Below are 20,827 nucleotides of genomic sequence, written 5' to 3' on the forward strand. Positions count from 1 at the left end.
CCGATATTTTCAAATTTAAAACAATGAAATTTGATAAACTTATAGTTTTGGAAGTATTAATTGAGTGTACCAAATTATAGAATTTTAGAACAGGAATGATAAGTTTTAGAATTTTTCATTTGTAAGACAATTAATTAATTTTCAATTTTGATGCTAAGGCCATGAAATTTGGTGAAATTCTTACTTTAGAGATAATTATTGAGTGTACCAAATTATACAGAATTTTAGAGCAAAAAGTAAAAATTTTAGAATTCTTCATCTGAAGAAAGAACTTAAAATTCAAAATTTTTAATTCAATTCTGTAAGATCGATTATTTTAAAGTCAAAGAGTGAAATTTGGCGAGCTTATTTCTATGGAAATTTATTTATTGAGTACTAAATTACAGAATTTTGGGACAAAAAGCACAACTTTTATGATTTTATTTTGGAATACAAACTCAAAATTCAAAAATTTCCGTTAAATTGTGTAACTCCTACAGTTTTGACGCTAAAGCAATGAAATTTGGTAAACTTTTTATTTTAAAGATAATTATTGAGTGTATCAAATTACAAAATTTTAGAGCAAAAAGTAAGATTTTTTTTGTAGGACGAAATCAATTTTTAATAAATTCTGTCCGACAGTTTTACATTTATAATAGTAAAATTTGGTAAACGTATTGCTTTGGTAGCGTTAATTAAATGTACTAAATTACAGAATTTTACATAGAATAAGAATAATAAAATTTAGGATTTTTCATTTGTAAGATCAACTCAAAATTCAAAATTTTCCAATAAATTATAATATTCCTAGAGTTTGGACGCTTACGCAATGAAATTTGGTGAGGTACTTACTTTGCAGACAATTATTGAGTGTACCAAATTACAGAATTTTAGAGCAAAAAATAAACTTTTTTCATTTGGAGAAAATCAAAATTCAAAATTTTAAATTTCAAATTTCTAATTTGAGTCCGACATTTTAAAGATAAAAGAGTGAAATTTGGTAAACTTATTGCTTAGGAAGTTTTTATTGAGTGTACTAAATTACAGAATTTTGGGACAAAAAGTACAAATTTGTTTTTTATTTTAAAAGACCAACTCAAAATTCAATTTTTTTTATTAAACTGTATAAATCCAACAGTTTTTACGCTAAAGCAAAGAAATTCAGTTTCTTACTTCGGAGATAATTATTGTGCATCGAATAGCAGAATTTTAGAGCAAAAAGTAAAAAGTTATATTTTACAAAGCGAATCTAAAATTTTGTATTAAATTCAGTCAAACAGTTTTGCCGTTAAAGTAATTAAGTAATTATTGACAATGTATCCGAAATTTCGGAATTTTACCTACTTTTAAATGTTTTTTTTGACCGAACTCAAAAATGAAAATTTTCATAAAAATTCGGAAATATTACACATTCAATATGAAAGTAAAATAAAATTGGTGATTTAAAAACTTGTCAAATTTAAATAAATAGTAATTTACGCCTGATAACCTTCGACCCAGGCGGCATTTGCTAGAGAGCCGTAAAATCCATTCCATGCTAAATTAGTATAGAAGTTGTTTTCTTTTAAAGGTCCCTAAGGGGGGGCAGTAAAATGTGATATTTTTGCCGCACTGCCAGCGTAAAAATCGGGCTATAAAGTGTTTGTGTAACGAATTGTGTTGGCTAAAAGAGGATAGAGTTAAACGAATGATTTCTAATGTTTATTTTAGAACTGTTTCATTTCCCCAAACGCAAGGAGAGCTTTTATTGAATGTTTTATTCAATGCAAAAATGTGTTATACCAATACACAGCAGATAAACCATTGTAACAAATCATAAACAGAGCACCTAACCAAATACTGTATAGCTAATTGAGGAGGCTTTATTTACATTGTTTTGTATTTAATTACAATTAAATTGAAAAGATAGAAACGCTGTAAACTATTTGTAATAGGTACAAATGGTCACTTTATCTTACAAACTAAAAACAAAAAAAAAATTAAATAAAATAAAAAATAATAAATAACACATAAATTATACAATATACTGAAACTTAAATTGAAGATTCTCAACACTTTGATAAGAGAGTAATGACTAAAATTTAAAAATTTCGAGCATTATTTATGTGCGCTAACATGAAAGTATGAAAGATTAGAAAAGTAGTCACAAAATTTCTGGAGGTTATAAATCAACTCTGTCCATAATCGCACTAAGCTCTTCACCCGCTGCGACCACTTAACACTTAAGATAGCAGTCTCGCTAACGTTGAGGATGTACGGTTCACGGAACCAAACAGTCACTCTGGTATCAGCCAGGATGGGGCAGACGACCGCCCTCTAGATAAATACATTTTACTACACCGGGAAAAGATATGCAACACAACATCAACAATATCATTAATACATAATAAAAAAAAGGAAAAAACTCAAAATGTCCCTCTTATTTTTTTTTTCAGTTGAATGGAGCGCACAATGGATTATGAAGCGACGACGGCGCCCTCTAGGCGGTGGTACCGTTCACCAATGTTTCCTTAGGCTTCGAGTCGGATCGGCGAGCTGGAGGCGGCCGATTCGACCGGTTCTTCGGGTCAACTCGGCTTTTCGGAGGACCCGGATTGGCTCCTGCCTCGACGCTAAGACTGTCATTGGAGATCACGTGGTCGCCAGTACCACCAGCCGGACCCGCCTGGCCGTTGTTTACTGCAGAAAACAAAGTACGGTGTAAACTGGGGTAGAGATCTACTTTACCGACCACACACACGCAATTTCGAACGGGTTGTTATAAGTAAAGGTACCTTCACACCGCCGCTGGTTAAGGACATAAGCACAAACTCCTGCTACTCAAATTAATTACCTGTAATGGTATCATTGCTCACAACCGGTTGTGACGATGGCGTTAGGCTACGTTGTCTCCCTCGGCGTCTACGTCTTCGCTGGTTTCTACCACCTGACCAAGAGGTCGCTTCCGCGCTCGATATAGATTCTAAGACAACCCGGCTCACATTTACTATTTACATTCACCAACATGCTAGTCTAGTCTACGCTACCCCCAAAAGTTTTGCATGCGACTTATACAAACCTTCGCGAAGAAGTGACTTTGCACCTACCTCTATCAACACTAGAAACCTCTTGGCTGTCGAGAACTGTCTCTTCATCGTCGGTGGTGCGACGTCTGTCATCTCTTCGGTTGTCGCGACGTCCTCCACGACCTCTGGAGCTGCCGTAGTGACGAGGGGGCAAGTCGCTCACGCGCTCGTCTGAAGCCTCCGGGGTTTGGTGGCGGGATCCTGGAAGAAAAGGGGCAAATTCCAAAATTAAACTTTGACTATGATAGATTTTAGAATTTTTTTTCTTGCTTGATCAACTCAAAATCTAAAATATTGTGTTCAATTCGGACGGTCTCACGCAGTCATGGTATTTTGTGAATTTATTCGTTTTTAGTGTTCTAAATTTGAAACTTTTTGACCAATGTGTAAGCAAATTTTAATAGTAGTAAATTTTCTATTGAATTTGGTGTTCAAATTTAGACAACTTTAGAATATTTTATTTATTAAATAAAGTCAAAAATTAAAAATTTCCATTAATTTCGGTTTTTAATGTTAAAATATATGAATTTTAAAAATGTATTGCTTTGAAAGCATTTATTTGGCGTTCTAATTTCGAAAATGTTAGAATTTAATATTTGTAAATTGAACTAAAAAGTCATTGAAATTTGAAAAATTTATTGCTTTAAAAGCATTCATAAAGTGTACTAATTATGAAAATTTAAGAATTTTTTATTCGTAAATTGAACTCAAAAATCAAAATTGAGGAGTTATTTTTCAAAACTCAATAAATCCAATTTTGACTGACATTGGGTTTGACGTAAATTTGAGATTATTTTGGGTAAATCTAACAATGTGTATTTTTTATTCAGTGAAAAACCTCTCGCTAAAACATTGTCAAAATAGTTGAAGTGAATTTGAAGAAAATTGAACAAATTATCGTTTTTTCTAAACCCTTGTAAAAATTTATAAAATGGATTTATTGAGTTTTGAAAAATAATTCCTCAATTCTCCATTGAATTCAGCAAGTTCGACAAATTTTATGTTAAAGCACTGAAATTTGAAGAATTTTTTACTTTTAAAGTATTTGTTAAGAGTTCTAATTTAGAAATTTTTTGAATTTGTCATTAGTTAAATAAACTCAGAAATAAAAAAAATTCTATTAAATTGGAAAAGATCGACAAGTTTAACGTCTAAGGATTCATGAAGTGTTCTAATTCTGAAAATTTTTATTTGTAAATTGAATTCAAAAGTCAAAATTCTTCATTGAATTCAGTAAATTCGACAAATTTTATGTTGAAGCACGGAAATTTGAAAGATTTAATACTTTGAAAACATTTGTTAAGCGCTCTAATTTAGAAAATTTTAGGATTTTTCATTAGTTAAATGAACACAAAACTCAAAGTTTTCTATTAAATTGGAGAAGTTCGACAAGTTTAACGTCGAAGGATTGAAATTTGAAAAACTTGTTACTTTCGAAGCATTTATGAAGTGTTCTAATTTCGAAATATTTTGAAATTTTCATTTGTAAATTAAACTCAAAAATCTCTTGAATTCGGTAAGTTCGACGAATTTTATCTTAAAGCATTGAAATTCATTAATTTATTACGTTAAAAGCATTTATTAATTTTAGGATTTTCACACTTTTTTTAGAATTAGCCATTTGTAAATTGAACTCACTCAAAAACCAACATTTGCTCTGAAATTGGATAAATCCAACAATTTGATTTTTCGTGAACTATTTGCTCCGAAAAAAAAATTAAAAATGAAATTGAAACATCTTAGATTTTTAATTTATGAACGAAAAAAAAGTTTATAGTTTTAACGTTGAAGTAACAAAATTTGAGGATTATAGCATTTTTGGAAGCACTTAATTAGAGAATTTTAGAATTTAACATTTTTTTAATCAAAAATAAAAATTTTATACAGGGTCCGGCAACACTTGTGTCCACCCCCAAAATCGTGTTTAATTTTAAAGTTACAATTTTGAAAATTTGGGTACGCTCATAGTTGACAAAGCTGACGCAAAAATTTATTTTTTATTACGGTTTGGTTGGCGTCGCGACGCCTAAGAAGTATAATTTTTAGCAATTTTTGAGTTTTTGCGGAAATATTCGCGAATTCAATTTTTTTTCAACATAACTGTGATATAAACATCTGAGTTTTTATTTTAAATCTAATGCAAATTGTGTTTAAAATTTGCGAAAAAAACGCTGTTTTATCAAGTTAGTTTTCAAAATTATGACAGCGCAGCGGCAAACTACGTTTACACCAAAATTTCACAAGTCACTTCATTCAATCTTGTAAAAGTTAATTTGGATTAACACGGGCATGTTGCACTTTATGAACACCAGAAATCATTAATTAACATTGATAAAGCAACAATTTCATCAAGTAAGACTTTTGTTACAATCTAAAGCGAGCCAAAGGATAGATGTCATTTGTGACACAAGATGTTGACAGACCGGTGTAAACGTAGTTCCCAATTTTGACGTAATGAAATTGGAAGCTAACTTGATAAAACAGCATTTTTTTCTCAAATTTTGAAGACAATTTGCATAAAATTTAAAATAACAACTGAGATATTTTTAACACATTTATATCGAAAAAAAAATAAATTAGGGGTTGATATCACAAAACCTCACAATTACCTAAAAATTAGATTTTTAAGGCGTCGCGACGCCAAAACTATGAGTGATAAAAAACAAATTTTTGCGTTAGCTTCTAGAGCTTTGTCAACTGTGAGCGTATGCAAATTTTCAAAATTTTCTCGTTAAAATTAAAGACGATTTTGGGGGTAGACACAGGTGTTGCCGGACCCTGTATGTAGTTTCGTAATTCTGACAATTTTGACGTTGAAGTGATAACATTTTCAAAAATTTTTGTTACGGAAGCATTTGTTTAGTATAGTACTCTAAAAATTTTGAAAATATGAAAACCATTTGATAGACCAATTCAAAAAATCAAAATTTCCTACTAAATAAAATTTTAGAAATTTATTACTTCGAAACAATTTACTGACGACGTACTAAATTCAATGTTTTAGAAGTTTTCATTTGTTGATCAAATCTGAAAATCCAAATAAAACTCAAATTTCTCCTTTAAATTCGGTGATGTCAACAGAGTTTCGTTAAAATAATAAAATCTAGTAGCTCATTTGTTTGTGTTCCAAATTAAAAGATGTGAAAAAAATGTGTAAAAAATTTGAATTTTACCTTTTGTACGCAAAAGCACAATCAAATTTAGCGTACTTTTCACTTTAGAAAAATGTATTTAGTTCACTAAAATACGAAATTTTGGAACTTTTCATTCGTAAACAAAACTCAAAATTCAAAATTTTGTATTACATTCAGAAAGAATTAAAAAAATATGACTTTGTGGTGCCACTGGACGTATGAACACCCTGTATAAGTGAAAATAATTTTGTTATAGATATAGAAAGTGTTTATAAATGTTTCTAGCATTAAGGATGGCTCTGAAATTCCTGCCATGCACTCTTTTGCCGCTTTGTTTTTATAATGAATGTAACTATATTTAATTACACTTTAGCCACCCTTGATGCTAGAAACATTTATAAACACCTTGTAGTACAGTTCATGAGCATTATAATCATTCTGCCAAAAACGGTTCGTTTGTTTCAGCACTCATATATTAACACCCTGTACTTTTCCCAAATTGGTCGAAAATTCTAAATGCGCAAGAAATACATTTATAAACTTATAATCTACAAATGTTTTCAGAACTGGTGCCAGGCCCACAAAATTTGGAATTTCAAAATCTTTCGATTATCACATTTCTGACCTTTTTGGCAGTCATTGTTGACAGAATTTGACTAAAAATGCCGCCCGAAATTCCAAAGCCGCGACTGTAGCAGTGGTACTAGGTTAGCTCATTTTAGTACCAACTCAGCATTGCAATTTTGAGTTTTTTTCCAACTCTTCGCCAACATGCACAGGAAAAGACAAACGAAGTGTGGGTACTACCAAAACACTTTCCACTCTTTTTACGGAGAAAACGAACCACAACAAAACCAAGACAACAAATGGGTTTAAGCCAACAGGAGGACGTTCCCTAATTAATCGTAAGGCCCCAAAATTTGGAACGTACCTTGATGATGTTAAGAAAATCAACTTTAACTTTCCTCTTGCAGACAAGCTGGTGGGTTAGTGAGCACAGACTTCCACCCTTCAAGCGTTTGCATGCTCATGCAACAGTTAGTACTACATTCAGTTAGCTTTGGTGGTAAATATCTGACACTTTACTGGAAGGGTACGAGTCCGTACTCATACTCAAAAAAAGAGAAATAAAAACAAGAGACGGTTTTTTAAATCAAGTTATATTTCTAAAAAAGTCTTCACAATTAGATACGTGACACAATTTAGTGAGCCAGTCTTTTGCCATGGCAGTCACTATTGCCCATTTTATGTTTTTTCCTTAAGTAGTGTTAGCAAACTCACAGTGAGCTCACATCGTTCTGACTCACTTGATTTCAGTTTCTAGACAATGACATGGCTAAAAATCATCGATTTTTGCGTACCCTTCCAGCAAGGTTTTATGTCGAGATATTTAGAAGCCTCATGGGGGTTTACTAACGTCTAGGTCCGCTCAAACAACACACAAAAGTGATTATAAAATCGAAACCATCAGAGTTTTTGTCTGTTGTTATGAGCAACCAACTAATTATCTTATTGACAATATGGATTAGGAAGGTGCAGAAGTTGAAACAAAAACAACAGAATACAACTGCAAGTTGTCTAATTGATCTGCACCGACCGTCACAACAAGCCTTGAAATTAAGTCATATTTCAATAGCGAGAATACTCGCTAGCAACAAATCCAATATTATGATTACATTTACATTGTACTCTATAATACAGCGTAAATATTAATGTGAAAAAATTAAAAGAAACTTGGAAAAGAAAAAGAAGCAAAGGAACGCGACTGCGTGTCGAGGCTATGGCAGAATAAAAAAAAATCGTTACCAGTCAAGCAGTTAAAGAAATATGTACACTTGTTACAATCAGTAATTTTGGGAAATTAGTTTGAAGCGATTAATTAATTAAAGTCAAAACAGAACGTGTTAATCAAGCAACAATGTCTCCATTGTACAGTTGGCCGAATTCTCTAGTGCGATTATTGTTTAGACTATCAGTCAAAACCATAAACGCACTAAAGCGTCTGGTGAACTGTAAGTTGCTATTTCTCATCATCATCAGAAGGTAAAGTCTAATCGTAATTGAACTCGTGAAAATTGTCGTCAGCCGGGTCAGTCTATGAAGTCACCTGAACGTATTTTAATATTTTTTTTGTATTATTTTTATAAATCGGCTTTATGCACCACCGGTCAGAATCGTTATTGATAAAACAACCCAAAGAATTTCATAACGATACCAACCAATAACCAAACGCACAACGGTATAAAAATTCACAGCAAAACCAAAGTAAAAACCAGATGTGATACATAAAGCCGTTCCGGAATTCCGAGTGTTGTGGTTAACAAAAACGCTCGAGCGTTTTGTTCGTGTTCACGTCCCAGCCCCCATCACTTCCTCTCTGTCCCCCTGTCGCCCCCTCCGGCCGAGTCGATGGACAACCTACCCTTGTTGGGTCGTTCGCGATTGCTGGCGGGACCCCCTCGCGGGGGCCTGCCGTTGCTGCTGCCGCCGCGTCCACCGCCCCTGCCGTTTCCCATAGGTTTGTTGGCGGAATTGTTGCGTTTATCCACGTTATTTACGTAATCTGTGATCGTACTACCGGAACTGTAGCGGTCGTTCTGACGTCCTCCGGGACCGCCTCTTCCTCTGCCCCGACCTCGCATGGAACCGCGACCGGGACGTCCGCCGCCGTCCATGTCGGAGTTGTAGCCGCGGTCGTTCCGCCGACCCATGGACAGGCTCTGCATCGAACCCAACGCTGTACCATGAATGCTGCGGAGTTGCTGATCGATTTCAAGTTTTTCCTGTCGGAGCTGCTCCACTTCCTGCAAACATTTTTATACACGCCATGTTGGGGGAGAAGGTGGCGGTTTCGTACCTTCAGATGTGCTAAGTGATATTTGAGGAGGACTTTTGCATTGGCTATGCTCTCTACCGTACCAACGAAGACGAAGGGCACCTGTCCTTCTTCGCGTGGGATCGTCGGTTGCGGCTCATTGTCACCCTCGATCTTCACTCGTACCTTCAACAGAAAATAAAGCATTTTTTTAAAATTATGAAGACTTAAAACTCGATGCGAGGAAGGAACAAAAACGAGGCCAAAATTTTTGGAGAAATGGACAAAAATTTAAAGAAAATCAAAGAAAAAAAGAGCCTTTTAGTTAATTATCTATGGCCGTGCTGTTATATCACTCATGTTAAGCTCCATGAAAAAATGAGTTGAATAATAAACTCATTTTGATGACATTCAACTTGTCGACGAAATGTAATTTACCTATCAAACGTCGGTCGTAGATAAAACGTTGTACATCACACTTGTTACTCGTATTACAATACTCGTAAAGTTACCCTAACACAGTATACGATTTACAAATAAAGCAAATTTGTAGTATGTATATGCAAAAAGAATAAGAATTTAAGGAGAACTACATGAAAACAAAAGAGATATTAAGAATCCTGAAGTGATATCAAGAAAAAACAAACAAATTCTGACGGGAACACAAATCTATAAAATTCAAAATAAATCTAGAAAATTATAACAAAACTGAAAGAAAATCTAGAGAATTTTAGGCATATCTGTAAAGTTCGAAAAAGACAGAATAATGAGCATATAGAAAAAATTTGAAAAAAAAACACCTTCAAAAAAATCTAAAAACTTAAAGAAAATCTAGACAAAAATAAAAAAAGAACCATTAAATTCAAAAAAATCAATAGAACTCAAATATAATCTAACAAATTTAAGCAAAATGTAAAAAAATGCAAAAAAAACACTAAACAAATCTTGAGAAAGAAAAGAAATAAATGACAATCTACAGTATGTCCCCGGATTGAGTTCACAAGAGGGAAAAAATTTATTTTCCATTTTACAAAAAAATGACAAAGGAATAACATTTTTTGCTTATTTCAAAACAGATAAATTAATTAAATTTTCAAAATTATTAGTTTGTACTCTTAAAATAAATTTTTTCATTATTTTTATTTATTAAATTTTGTAATCGTATCTAAATAATAGCAGGCTGTGGATTCACAATATCAAATAGTGCGTTAAAGATTAAAGAAAAATTTACCCAATAATGTATAAGTATTAGAAAATTGGAAAAAAAATGCAGTTGCATCTTTAACAATAATTGAGAAAATTCGAAACAGTCTTAAAGAATTACGAGTTAGAATTGAACTATGTGCTAAAACAGGTAATGGGTCAATCAAATAGTGGAAATTGGTTTGAGTTAAGGAACAAATTTCATTTCTTTGACATTTTTTGCAAAATTAAAAATAAAAAAGTTTTTTGTTATTTTTTGTTTTTTTCGATTTTAAGAACACAGCTTCATAATATTAAAGTTTTAATTAAAGATTTATTTATTTTAAATTAAGCAAAAATATTATTTCTTTGTCATTTTTTTGTAAAATGAAAAAAAAAACACGTTTTTTTTCCTCTTCTGAACTCAATCCGGGGACATACTGTAAAAAATTTAGAGAATTGAAGGAGAATACAAAGAGTTTAGAAAACCCGGAAAGAAAAAAATCTATAAAATTCAGATATTATCAAGAAAATTGAAACAAAATCTAGAAAAATAGAAAAAGAAGTTAAAGAATCTAAGCAGAATATAAAAAAATGTAAAAAAACTAGAGAAAACCTAAAGAAAAGAAAATATATAAAATTCAAATAAAATATAGAAAACTGAAACATAAAAGAGTACAAAGAGAATTTAGATAATCTTAAAGCAAATTAACCAAATTTCAGAATACTTACCAAAAAAAATTAGGGATTTTAGAATGTTTTTTTTAGATTAAGATTTTAGAGAATTTAAGGATCTAGTGTCAAAAAAAAAATTAGAAAAACTGAAGAAAATTTAAAGAAACTGAAGATAACACAAAAAGAATTAATGAAATCTGAAGAAAACTTTGACACTTTGAAAATAAAACACTAACTATAAAATTCAATTCAAAAATAATATCAAAAATTATGACAGATTCGAAAGAGAATGTAAGAAGGAATCCAAAATCTTCCAAAAAAATTAGAGAATTTAAGACAAACTTTAAACACAAAGCAAAAAGAATCTGGAGAAAGTATTACGAGAAATAAAAGAATTTCGAGGGAACAAAAATCTAAAAAAAAAGCAACAGATTATCTAGAGAAACTAAACAACAAGGTAATTTAAAAAAACAAAATGTTAAGACAATTCATCCAAATAAAATATACACACCAAAGAAAAATCTATAAAAAGAAATCAAAAAAAAGAATTTACAAACTCAAAATAAAAATTTAAGAGAGAAAAACTGAAAAGCATTTGGAGCTAATAATTAAGAGAATTTCAACATAAAAAAATAAAAACTAATTATAAAATTCCAAGAAATTGTTGAGATTGTAAACATAAAAAACAAAATAAACAATTCAAAAAGAATCTCCAAAATTAAAACAGACCTGACAGAAAATTCAAGGAATATACAGCAGAAATCTAAAATCTCTTCGACAATGAAGAGAATTTAAGAATAATTTAAACAGAAACCAAACAAAATCTGGAGCAAATATGAAGAAAAAAAATTAAAGAATTTCTAGAAAACAGAAATCTAAAATAAAACAAAAAAATGAAAGAAAACGGAGAGGCATACAAAAGAAATATAAAAATTAAAAATTGAGATTTTAAGGAGAATCTGAGTGAAAAAAAACAACGAAAATCTGAATAAAATTTTAAATATGAACAAAATCTAGAAATTTAAAGAAAAGTGGAGAGGAAATAAAATATGTACGAGTGGAAATTGCAAAAAAATAGAGAATTTAAGAAGAACCTAAACTTGTATGCAAAATTTGCTTTTAATTCAATTAGAGGATGTCCATTATTCACTCGATTTGTCGATTTTTTGTGTGTTTTTCAAACGTTGGATGTAAAACCCGGTTTACAAACACCCTGTATACATGCGTAAATGTTCATTATGTATGTTAGGCACACACCGTTAGGACACCTGTGCAGGTTAATCCTTGAAAACATGCAAAGTCCACACTAAATGTATCTTCGCATATTCCCATAAAAATTGTATGTTGTCCAGATTCATAATCTGCCAAAAAGCTTTTGAAAAGACGTGACATTTGACCATTTCCCCGCCAAATTTTGACCGAATCAAATCACAATTCATTAGTGACACCTACCACTCCACTCTTATCGACAATTTCCTGTATAATCCTGCCATTTTTCCCAATAACTTTTCCTACTAACGCCCTCGGGACCTGAAGAGATTCTTCGCTATATTCTAACATCGATCGAGCTCTCTTCACAGCCTCATCAGTCTGAAACCAAACCGGTCAACCTTCCACCAAATCCCCTCATCAAAATTACCTCTCCATATATTTTAAAAGTGCAGGAATTTTCTTCCAATTCTATGTTCGTAATACCGTCAACTTTCCTAGCCTGTTGAATGTTGGCACCATGCGCACCGATCGCTAACCCCATCAGATCCTCCCTGACGTTGAACTCGTCCGAAAATCTGCAAAGAAAACTCATCAAAACCAAAATCCCCAAAATTGTACAGCTGTGGCCGAACAACAACAAAACATATTCCTGGCTCGATTGTTCAAAAAACACATGCAAATTTTTAAGTTGGTATTACGCATGCGAGTGTCCGGTAAATTGCCCCGACTCGTTATCGATAAAGAGCCAAGAAGAAAGAAGATACACAGCTACAAACATGCTCTTTCTTTGTCTTATTTTAACTTTTTGTCGTCTCACCTTGGACATGCGCGAATCGTTTCATAATTAGAGACGCGCCGGTACATGGGCTTATATTTGCTGAAAGAGAAACACAACGTCAGATAATAAACTTATAGACCAACCCTTTTTGGCTCAGAAAATTCAAACGAAAAGGCAATTCACCGTTTCAAAAGGATCTTGTTGTTGTTTTTATTAAAATGGGGGTGGTTCTTACCCGCCGATTGTCGCCAATTTCGTACTCTCCAATTGCCTCGCCGCTTCTTCTGTACGTTTCAATAAGAGCACTTTTTGCGATAAACTACGGAAATGCATGTCCTGGAGGAGGCGCGCGCATCTGCGACTCGATTCCGTTCTCGATATCACTAACAGAACACCCTTTTCCGGAACGTACCTAATCAGACTAGCACCGATGGCATTTTGGAACTCCTTGTGGGCATTTTCTATTTTTGCGCTAAAATGAAAAAAATTACCTTCAACTTCTTTAACGCACTGAAAACTTACTACTCGCGGACATCCTCTGGTACTTCAATCTCAAATTTAACGAACATTGTATTATCAATAGGGGGGTTGGTATTTTTGACTCTGAGACGGTCATCGCTCACAATTTCCGTGTACGTCGTGTCCCAACCTACATACTCCAAAACGTAAAAGTCGCCCTTCATCATCTGCAAAAAAGAGTCAAAATATCATTTGTGAGAAGCTCTATGAATCCTAGCCTAGCACTAGTCATAGTGCTATAAATAAACGCATGCGGGCGTTGTGAGAAACAAAAAATTATCAATGTTTCAGCGTGTCTCTTTAAATCTCGTTTATCACGAGAGCCGTTAGGCAATTACCAGAAGAAATCTTAGCAAGATTCAAACATGTCACGTTTGTTGACAGGAAAAAACTACGTTTCCTAGCGCCATTAAATGATTAACAAAAATTGTGTTCGAGATAGGCGCTGGAACCAGGACGTACGTCTATTCTTAAATAGCCACCGACTATTTGACAAAGCGAGAGGATACCTCCACAGCGTGTGATAAAGAGAGAAAAGAAATTTACCAAAGAGTTAGTTACAGCCCACTGCGAGTGGAAATTTTCGCTCTTGTGATGAAATTATTTTCAGTTGTACACAATTTCAGAGTTTGAAACTTTGGCAAAAAATTAATAAATTATCTTTTGTATTCAACAAAAGAGCGCGTATTCTCTTTTAACAAAGCTATTATGACACAGTTCGTTTGAAGTAGTGGGCGTTTGGGTGCGAAGAGGAAACAAATATCAATGAAATGTCTGTTTCTAACAATGAAATACAGTCAAGAACTAAAAATTCGGGGCGCCAAACTGGCATTTATAGGTTGTTATGTTGTGTTTAAAAGACCAATCAAATGATAAATCTTATGTCAAATCAGTAAAATTTTTTGTTCCCGACTGTACTGTAAAATGCAATTATGATATCAGGGATTATAAGCCATCAAGTTGGCGGCGCTTTTTGTACACATTACGAAGTGTTTGTGATAAATCTAAAAATCTAACCCAACTTTAATCACAAAGTTAAAACTATTGTTGGCTAGTAGTAAAAACAACTGAATTGTAATGACTTTGACAGAACGGACACCAAAAATAAGAAAAAACTTCGAAAAAGTCATTTTGACACAATATTGTGAATCAATAACACACACGTTTGTTATGTCTCCTTAGTCATCCATGAATTTTATTCGGAATGTCGTGTTATTAATTCATATAGATCTGTCAAACTTAACTTTCTAAACAGAAAAAATCGCAGTTTTGATTCTGAACTGTCACTTTTGTCAGTATGGTTTAATACAAGACATTCCGAGCAGAAATCATGGCTGTCTAGAAAACAGTTTTTTTTTATTTAGTTATTTTATAAATTCAAAATAAACTGAGCACATTTGACAGTTACAAAAAGGAGTCAGAGTCGACACATAACCTGTTAAAAGACCATTATTACACGATAACAATTTTCAAATTCAAATTCCTGTGATCCAGTTTTTTATGACGCAATAGTAAAATTGCTGTTTCATTTAATTTATGGCTTTATCTGAAAAGGTAATAAAGATTTGCAAACAATTCGTTTTTCCGTAATTAGAGATAAAAAAAATTGTCGCTTGCACCACTGCTGATTAAATTTAATTTCTAATTTATTTACAATCGTGCAAAAAGTGCGCGTTTTTTGAAAAAAAAATTATTGCCTGTTGCACGCTGTTGGCTTAACTATGATAAATCAGCTGTCAAATTTTATTTGTTTTGACTTTTTTTGTAGATTAATGGAAAACAATCGTAGATAAAACGTTGTAAGGCACACGCTTAAAAAGAATTTTCATCGCTTTCGTGGCTCAAGCAATAAATTACTTTTTAAATTTGCATCTTAATACAATCGGAGGCAAATCATTTTATTGACATTTTGAAAATTTAAGTGTACTCTATGCATTACTGTCAAGTTGACGTGCAAATTTCAATTACTATTGTAAAAAGTGACAGTAAAACACAAAGAATTCTTTACACTTTATGACAATCAAGTGACTTTGATGTCCAAAATGATTTGGCAGCGACTGCAGTACATAAAAAACAAATTTCGTAACACATGTGTTTTCTGTTAACGCAATATTTCAAGTTTTTCTAGAAAAACATTTTGAGGTTTCCATTTTCCTAGAACGGAGATATGTTGGTGAAACGTCATTTAAGTGTCATCTGTCATTAAATGACGTATATTATTATAGTTTTGGCAAGCAATTGACAAGAGTACCAGCTCACAAAACAGTGCTTTAAAAATCTTTCTTAAAGCATCGGTAACAATTAAAATACAAAGCTATAATTTAGTTTTTAAAGCAAAAATAATCACAAAAATTACTATTTTATGTACACTGGCCGCTCAAGAGCATTTAAAACGAAAGCAATATTTACCACATCAAAAGAATATCTATACAAGTTGTTTCGTTAATTAAGGTAATTTTTAGTATTGTCAAAGAATAGTTACATCAAAATCGTTAATTCTGCTTTGGATAATTTATCGGTCAAAATTTTTTATACAAATCTCGTATTTTACGGCGCTCTAGCAAATGCCGCATAAGTCAACATTGGTCTCGAGCCATAAAATCTTACTTACAGTTGCTCGAATGTAAATAACTGTTAATTACAGTTGCTAATGTTTTGTTAATAAATTGTTTAAAAGGAGAAACGAATTCTCAATAATTATAAAATCAAGTTGAATAAATAATAATAATTCAATTAAATTTAAGTTCTGAATGACTAATATTTTGGTAATTTAAGATAAATGCATATAGTTGCGAAAACAAAAATTCGCACGGTGAATTAATTCGACTGTAAAGAAGTGTAAACTAGCCTTTATGTAACTGGTGTTCGTTTAAATTTCCCCTCCAGTTATCCATATCTTTCTTGTTAGATTGATTTAAATGTCGTAGTTTGATTCAGACGCTGGTTATCAAAATCAGGATCAAGTTTACTTATTGATAATTATCTAAACTTTTATCAATAATAGTTAATAATTTTACAAGTGACAACACTCATTTAGATTAGAAAATAAGTTGGAAGCGACGTACGTTGACTCATCCACAGTTGGCTTTGTAATTCCAAGACATGCCTTTGATTGGAGAAACAATCTTTTGATTCTGTCAAGTAATTTTACATTGTCAAACTAAGAACATTGTTAAAATTTTAATGAAAAATCTTCACAAAGCCGTCATATTTGAAAATAGAAAATTAATTACAACGCGTACATTTGCTTTTCATTTTTAGCATTTCAAGACAGTTTCCATCTAATAACTTTAAAATTGGCAGCTGTCAAAGTGACGATTAAGAACATAATATGAAATTCCAAAGGTAACTGAGAATGAGCTTTTATTTGATCTCTCAACATTACAAATTTTTTTGGACGCGACTGTATATGGTTGTGAATTTATGTGAAACTTTTTTAATGACGATGTTCACCGAAATTTATATCTCGTGTACTTAAAGCCATGCATTTTAAACGTATGTCTGCTTCTTGCTCGCAAACTGTCAAATCTGTGAAATGGTTAGTTTTCATATGTCAAAACTTCTGGGATGGTGTTAGTTACGACATATGAATGAAATCCCAATGAAATTTTATGGATCCACACATTACTTCAAGCAATTGTTAATAAATTACCATTTGAAATGCAACTCTGCAGATTTTAATAAACTTTTGATTTGAATAAAAATTTTACTGTTTTGTTGGAGTTTAAGCGCGGATAATTCAAAAATAGCAACGAAGATGTAGACTGTAACTTGAAAAATTTACTCGAAAGCATACAGTTTGAACGTATGTCCACTTCTTGCTCGCAAACTGTCAAATCTGTGAAATAGTTAGTTTTCATACGTCAAAAGAGATGGGGTTAGTTACGATAATTTTTTTTCAAAGGCGACTTCAAATGAAATTTTATGGATCTTACATTACTTCATGCAATTATTAATAAATTACCATTTGAAATGCAACTCTGCAGAATTCAATAAACTTTTGAATAAAGATTTTACAGTTTTGTCGGTGTTTTAGCGCTGATAATTTAAAAATAGCAACAATCACACTTTTGTTATTGATAAACCTACGAAATCACGTGCGTTTGTAGAAGAAGTTGATAACGGCGCCCCATGAAAGCTCACCTTAATCCTCGATTTCCACCATCCATATGCCTCTTGATGGTTTGCTCGAGAGTAGACTTCAACCTCCATGTTTTCAGTGAACTCCACTTTAGAATCGGGCTTCGGTGGTAACCGTACTTGTGTGTAAGGAAATTTGGAGTCAGGCTGCCATCTGAAATCCCCAAATCACAATTGAAAGCCCCCAAACTCCCCATGATTCAACTTACTCATCTTCAAAGTGTATGAGAACCGTGTCGTCGAACACATCCATGATGTATCCCTGGAAAAAAATTGAATGTTTAATTCACCCATGTAACATGATACTGCCCCAGCACATAACCTTGCCATATTCCACTCCACATGAACCGGTCGCGATTTTTCGACGCGTCTTAGAATTTTCAATGAGGAAAAACGTGACGGGGAGTTTAACAAGACACATGGAAAATCTACGCCCTGTCAGATGGTCATGGCGTCAAAAGAACCGCGTTTGCACCTCCAACATTTCGGGATTTTTCTCGGAAAGTATGAGGTGGAAAAGGTGGTAAAAGTTGGGTGTGGGGGGTACACACACCGGGGAGAAGGCTTAAGGGGCGAAGTGGCGTGAAACAAGCATACTTTGTGAGGTACAGACCTTATAAAGGGCCCCATTTTCGCCGCATACTTCCACTGCCAGGTCCTCCATGTTGATTTTGTTCTTGGGTGAGGAAACAGCCTTGAGGAGAGAGGGAGTTGCACTGCTGCCACTCTGCAAAATACAAAAGCATGAGATGACAGATCGAAGCGAGCGCGCTGATTGGCTGGCGCGGGAAGCCGACAGTGGCGGCGCATGAATTATTTTTTAACGTGGTGCGGGTTTCAAAACTAAATTATTAATCAAAGAATATTTTTAGGCGTGCGTTTAATGTTTAGTCACATCTGATTCTAAAATCAATCAAGTAACAATATTACTGTAATAAACAAAAAAATTAGGCAAGTCTTAGTATATTTCTTTTTGTTACTGTAATACGGAAAAAACAGGTTGTTGTTTTCTTTAATACTTAATTTTATTACAAAAAATATAAAGAATTTAAAGATTCTAAAAAATTCGAAACTACAAGTCAATTCAAAGAGTGATTTAAAGATCAATCTGAGAGAGGTCATTTCAAAATCATAAGTCAATCCGAAGAGTAATTAAATTAATGATCACTAGAAATCGTCATTTTAAAGAATCTTCTAAAAAGTCTTTCCAAAATGATTATAATAAATTATTATTATTTTCAATGATCATTCGAAATGGTTTAAAAATTTTAAAGTTCGTTCTGAATTTTAAAAATCGATTTAAGGAATCAATTTAGATAATCACAAGAAACTATGTTTCTATGAACACTTTCAAGAAGTCTTTCTAAAATGTCATTTTAATTCGAAACTTAAAATATTATTTTTTGATGATCAATTAATCACTCAAAATGATCATTTAAAGAACTCAGTCATTCAATTTTAATAATTCTTCTAAAAATAAATGTGAGGAAAAGCTATCCTAAAGTCATCCAAGTCATTCTAAAATATTCTCCAATAAGTATTTCCAAAAAATCATATTTTCAATAAATCGTTCCAAATGATCAATCTTAGTGATCATTTTAAGTAGTTCTGGAATCGTCCAAATAATCGTCCAATGAATCGTCTAAAAAATTGCCCAAAGAATCTAATAGTCATTCTTTAGAATCATCTAAAGAATGGTCTAAAGAATTATTAAGGAATCGTCTAAAGAATCAGCTAAAAAATTGTCTATAAAATTGTCTATGAAATCGGGTAAAAAATCGCCCAAAGAATCTAAAAAATCTAAATGGTGTTCTTTAGAATCGTCTTTTTAGACGGAAATTCTTTTGAATTGTCTAAGAAATCATCTAAAAAATCATCAAAGAAATCGTCTACAAAATCGTCTAAAAGAAAGTCTAAAGAATCATTAAAATAATTCTTTAAAGATCGTCAAAGGAATCGTCTACGGAATTGTCTATGAAATTGTCTAAAAAATCGTTCAAAGAATCTAAAAAATCTAAATGGTGATTCTTCAAAATCGTCTAAAAAAATCCTTTAAAAATCGTTTAAGGAATTGTCTTAGGGATCGTCTAAAGAATTGTTTATTAAATCGTTCAAAAAATCTAAAAAATCTAAATGGAAATTCTTCAGAATCCTCTAAAAACCCTCTAAAAATCGTTTAAGGAATTGTCTAAGAAATCGTCTAAAAATCGTCTAAAAATCGTCTAATAAATCGTCTAAAAATTGTCTAAAAAATCGTTTATTGAAACGTCCAAAGAATCTAAAAAATCTAAATAGTCATTCTTTAAAAACGTCTAAAAAATCATTTTAAGAAGCGTCTAAGAAATTGTCCAAGAAATCGTATAAAAAATAATAATTGTATAAAGAACTGTCCATAGAATTTTAAAAATATAAATTGTCTACAAAAACGTTTAAAGGATCGTCTATAAAATCGTCAAAAAAATTGTCTATAGAAACGGCTAGTATATGGTCTAATAAATCTTCTAAAAAATCGTCGAAAAAATCTAAAAAATCCAATAAGTGATTCTGTGGAATTATCTGTGATTCTATGAAAAAATCATTTAAGGAATCGTCTAAAGAATCTAAAGAATCTAAATGGTGAAAAAATCGTCTAAGAAATCGTCTAAAAAATCGTCGAATAAATCGTCTAAAGAATCGTCAAAAAATCTAAAAAAATCTAATTATTAATTTTTAAAATCGTATAAAAAATTATTTAAAAGAATCGTCTAAAAATCGTCTAAGGAATCATCTAAAGAATCGTCTAAAAAATCATCCACTGAAGGTAAAAAATCTAATAAAGAATTTAAATGGTGATTTTTTAGAATTGTCTACAAAATTGTCTAAAAAGAATCGTCTATGAAAACGTCAAAAAAATCGTCTAAACAATTGTCTAAGTAATCGGCTAAAAATCGTCTAATGAATCGTCTAAAGCATCGTCAGAAAAAATCTAAAAAATCTAAATGGTAATTCTTTAGAATCGTTTAAAAAATCGTCAAAAGAATAGTCTAAAGAATTGTATATGAAATCGCCTAAAAAATCGTTTAAAGTATCGACAAAAAAATCTAAAAATTCTTTAAAATCGTCCAAAAAATGAACAAAAAAAATCATTTAAGAACTGGTCTAAATAAACGTCTATAAAATTGTCTAAAAAATCGCGCAAAAAATCGAAAAGATCTAAATGGTGGTTCTTTAGAATTGTCTAAGAAATCGTCTAAAAATAGTCTAAAAAATTGTCTAAAAATTGTCCAAAAAATCTAAAAATCTAAAAGGTAATTCTTTAGACTCATCTAAAAAATGGTCAAAGGAATTA

General features: G+C 32.0%; 1 protein-coding gene across 6 annotated transcripts; it reads right to left on the reverse strand.

The window, feature by feature from the left end:
* Positions 1-1,667: 1,667 nt before the first annotated feature.
* Positions 1,668-18,242, reverse strand: Fmr1 (synaptic functional regulator FMR1). Of its 6 annotated transcripts, none has more exons than XM_088034916.1 (12): positions 18,113-18,242; positions 17,709-17,761; positions 17,503-17,653; positions 13,363-13,526; positions 13,076-13,312; positions 12,490-12,637; positions 12,303-12,440; positions 9,036-9,179; positions 8,757-8,982; positions 3,066-3,245; positions 2,813-2,941; positions 1,668-2,658 (listed from the first exon to the last, which is right to left on the reverse strand). In XM_088034916.1, the coding sequence occupies exons 1-12, from the start codon at positions 18,161-18,163 to the stop codon at positions 2,459-2,461; spliced, it is 1,821 nt and encodes a 606-aa protein (XP_087891042.1). In that variant the 5' UTR covers positions 18,164-18,242; the 3' UTR covers positions 1,668-2,458. The 6 variants fall into 6 exon arrangements, with proteins under 6 accessions (XP_087891042.1, XP_087891041.1, XP_087891040.1 ...); XM_088034915.1 differs by having other exon boundaries at positions 8,601-8,982; XM_088034914.1 differs by having other exon boundaries at positions 8,601-8,982; positions 9,036-9,182.
* Positions 18,243-20,827: the final 2,585 nt, after the last annotated feature.

Source organism: Gnatocerus cornutus, chromosome 4, assembly GCF_029298725.1.
Source record: "Gnatocerus cornutus isolate USDA-ARS CGAHR chromosome 4, icGnaCorn1.1, whole genome shotgun sequence".
Taxonomy (NCBI): Eukaryota; Metazoa; Arthropoda; class Insecta; order Coleoptera; family Tenebrionidae; genus Gnatocerus; species Gnatocerus cornutus.

Excerpts from the sequence above, each read along its gene's own strand:
- Fmr1 (XM_088034914.1), bottom strand. The coding sequence starts at position 18,163 with ATGGAGGACCTGGCAGTGGAAGTATGCGGCGAAAATGGGGCCCTTTAT. Across the intron at positions 13,527-17,502 it reads GGTGGAAATCGAGGATTAAG|ATGATGAAGGGCGACTTTTA; the intron begins GTGAGCTTTCAT and ends TCTTTTTTGCAG. Across the intron at positions 2,659-2,812 it reads GAGCAATGATACCATTACAG|TAAACAACGGCCAGGCGGGT; the intron begins GTAATTAATTTG and ends TGTTTTCTGCAG.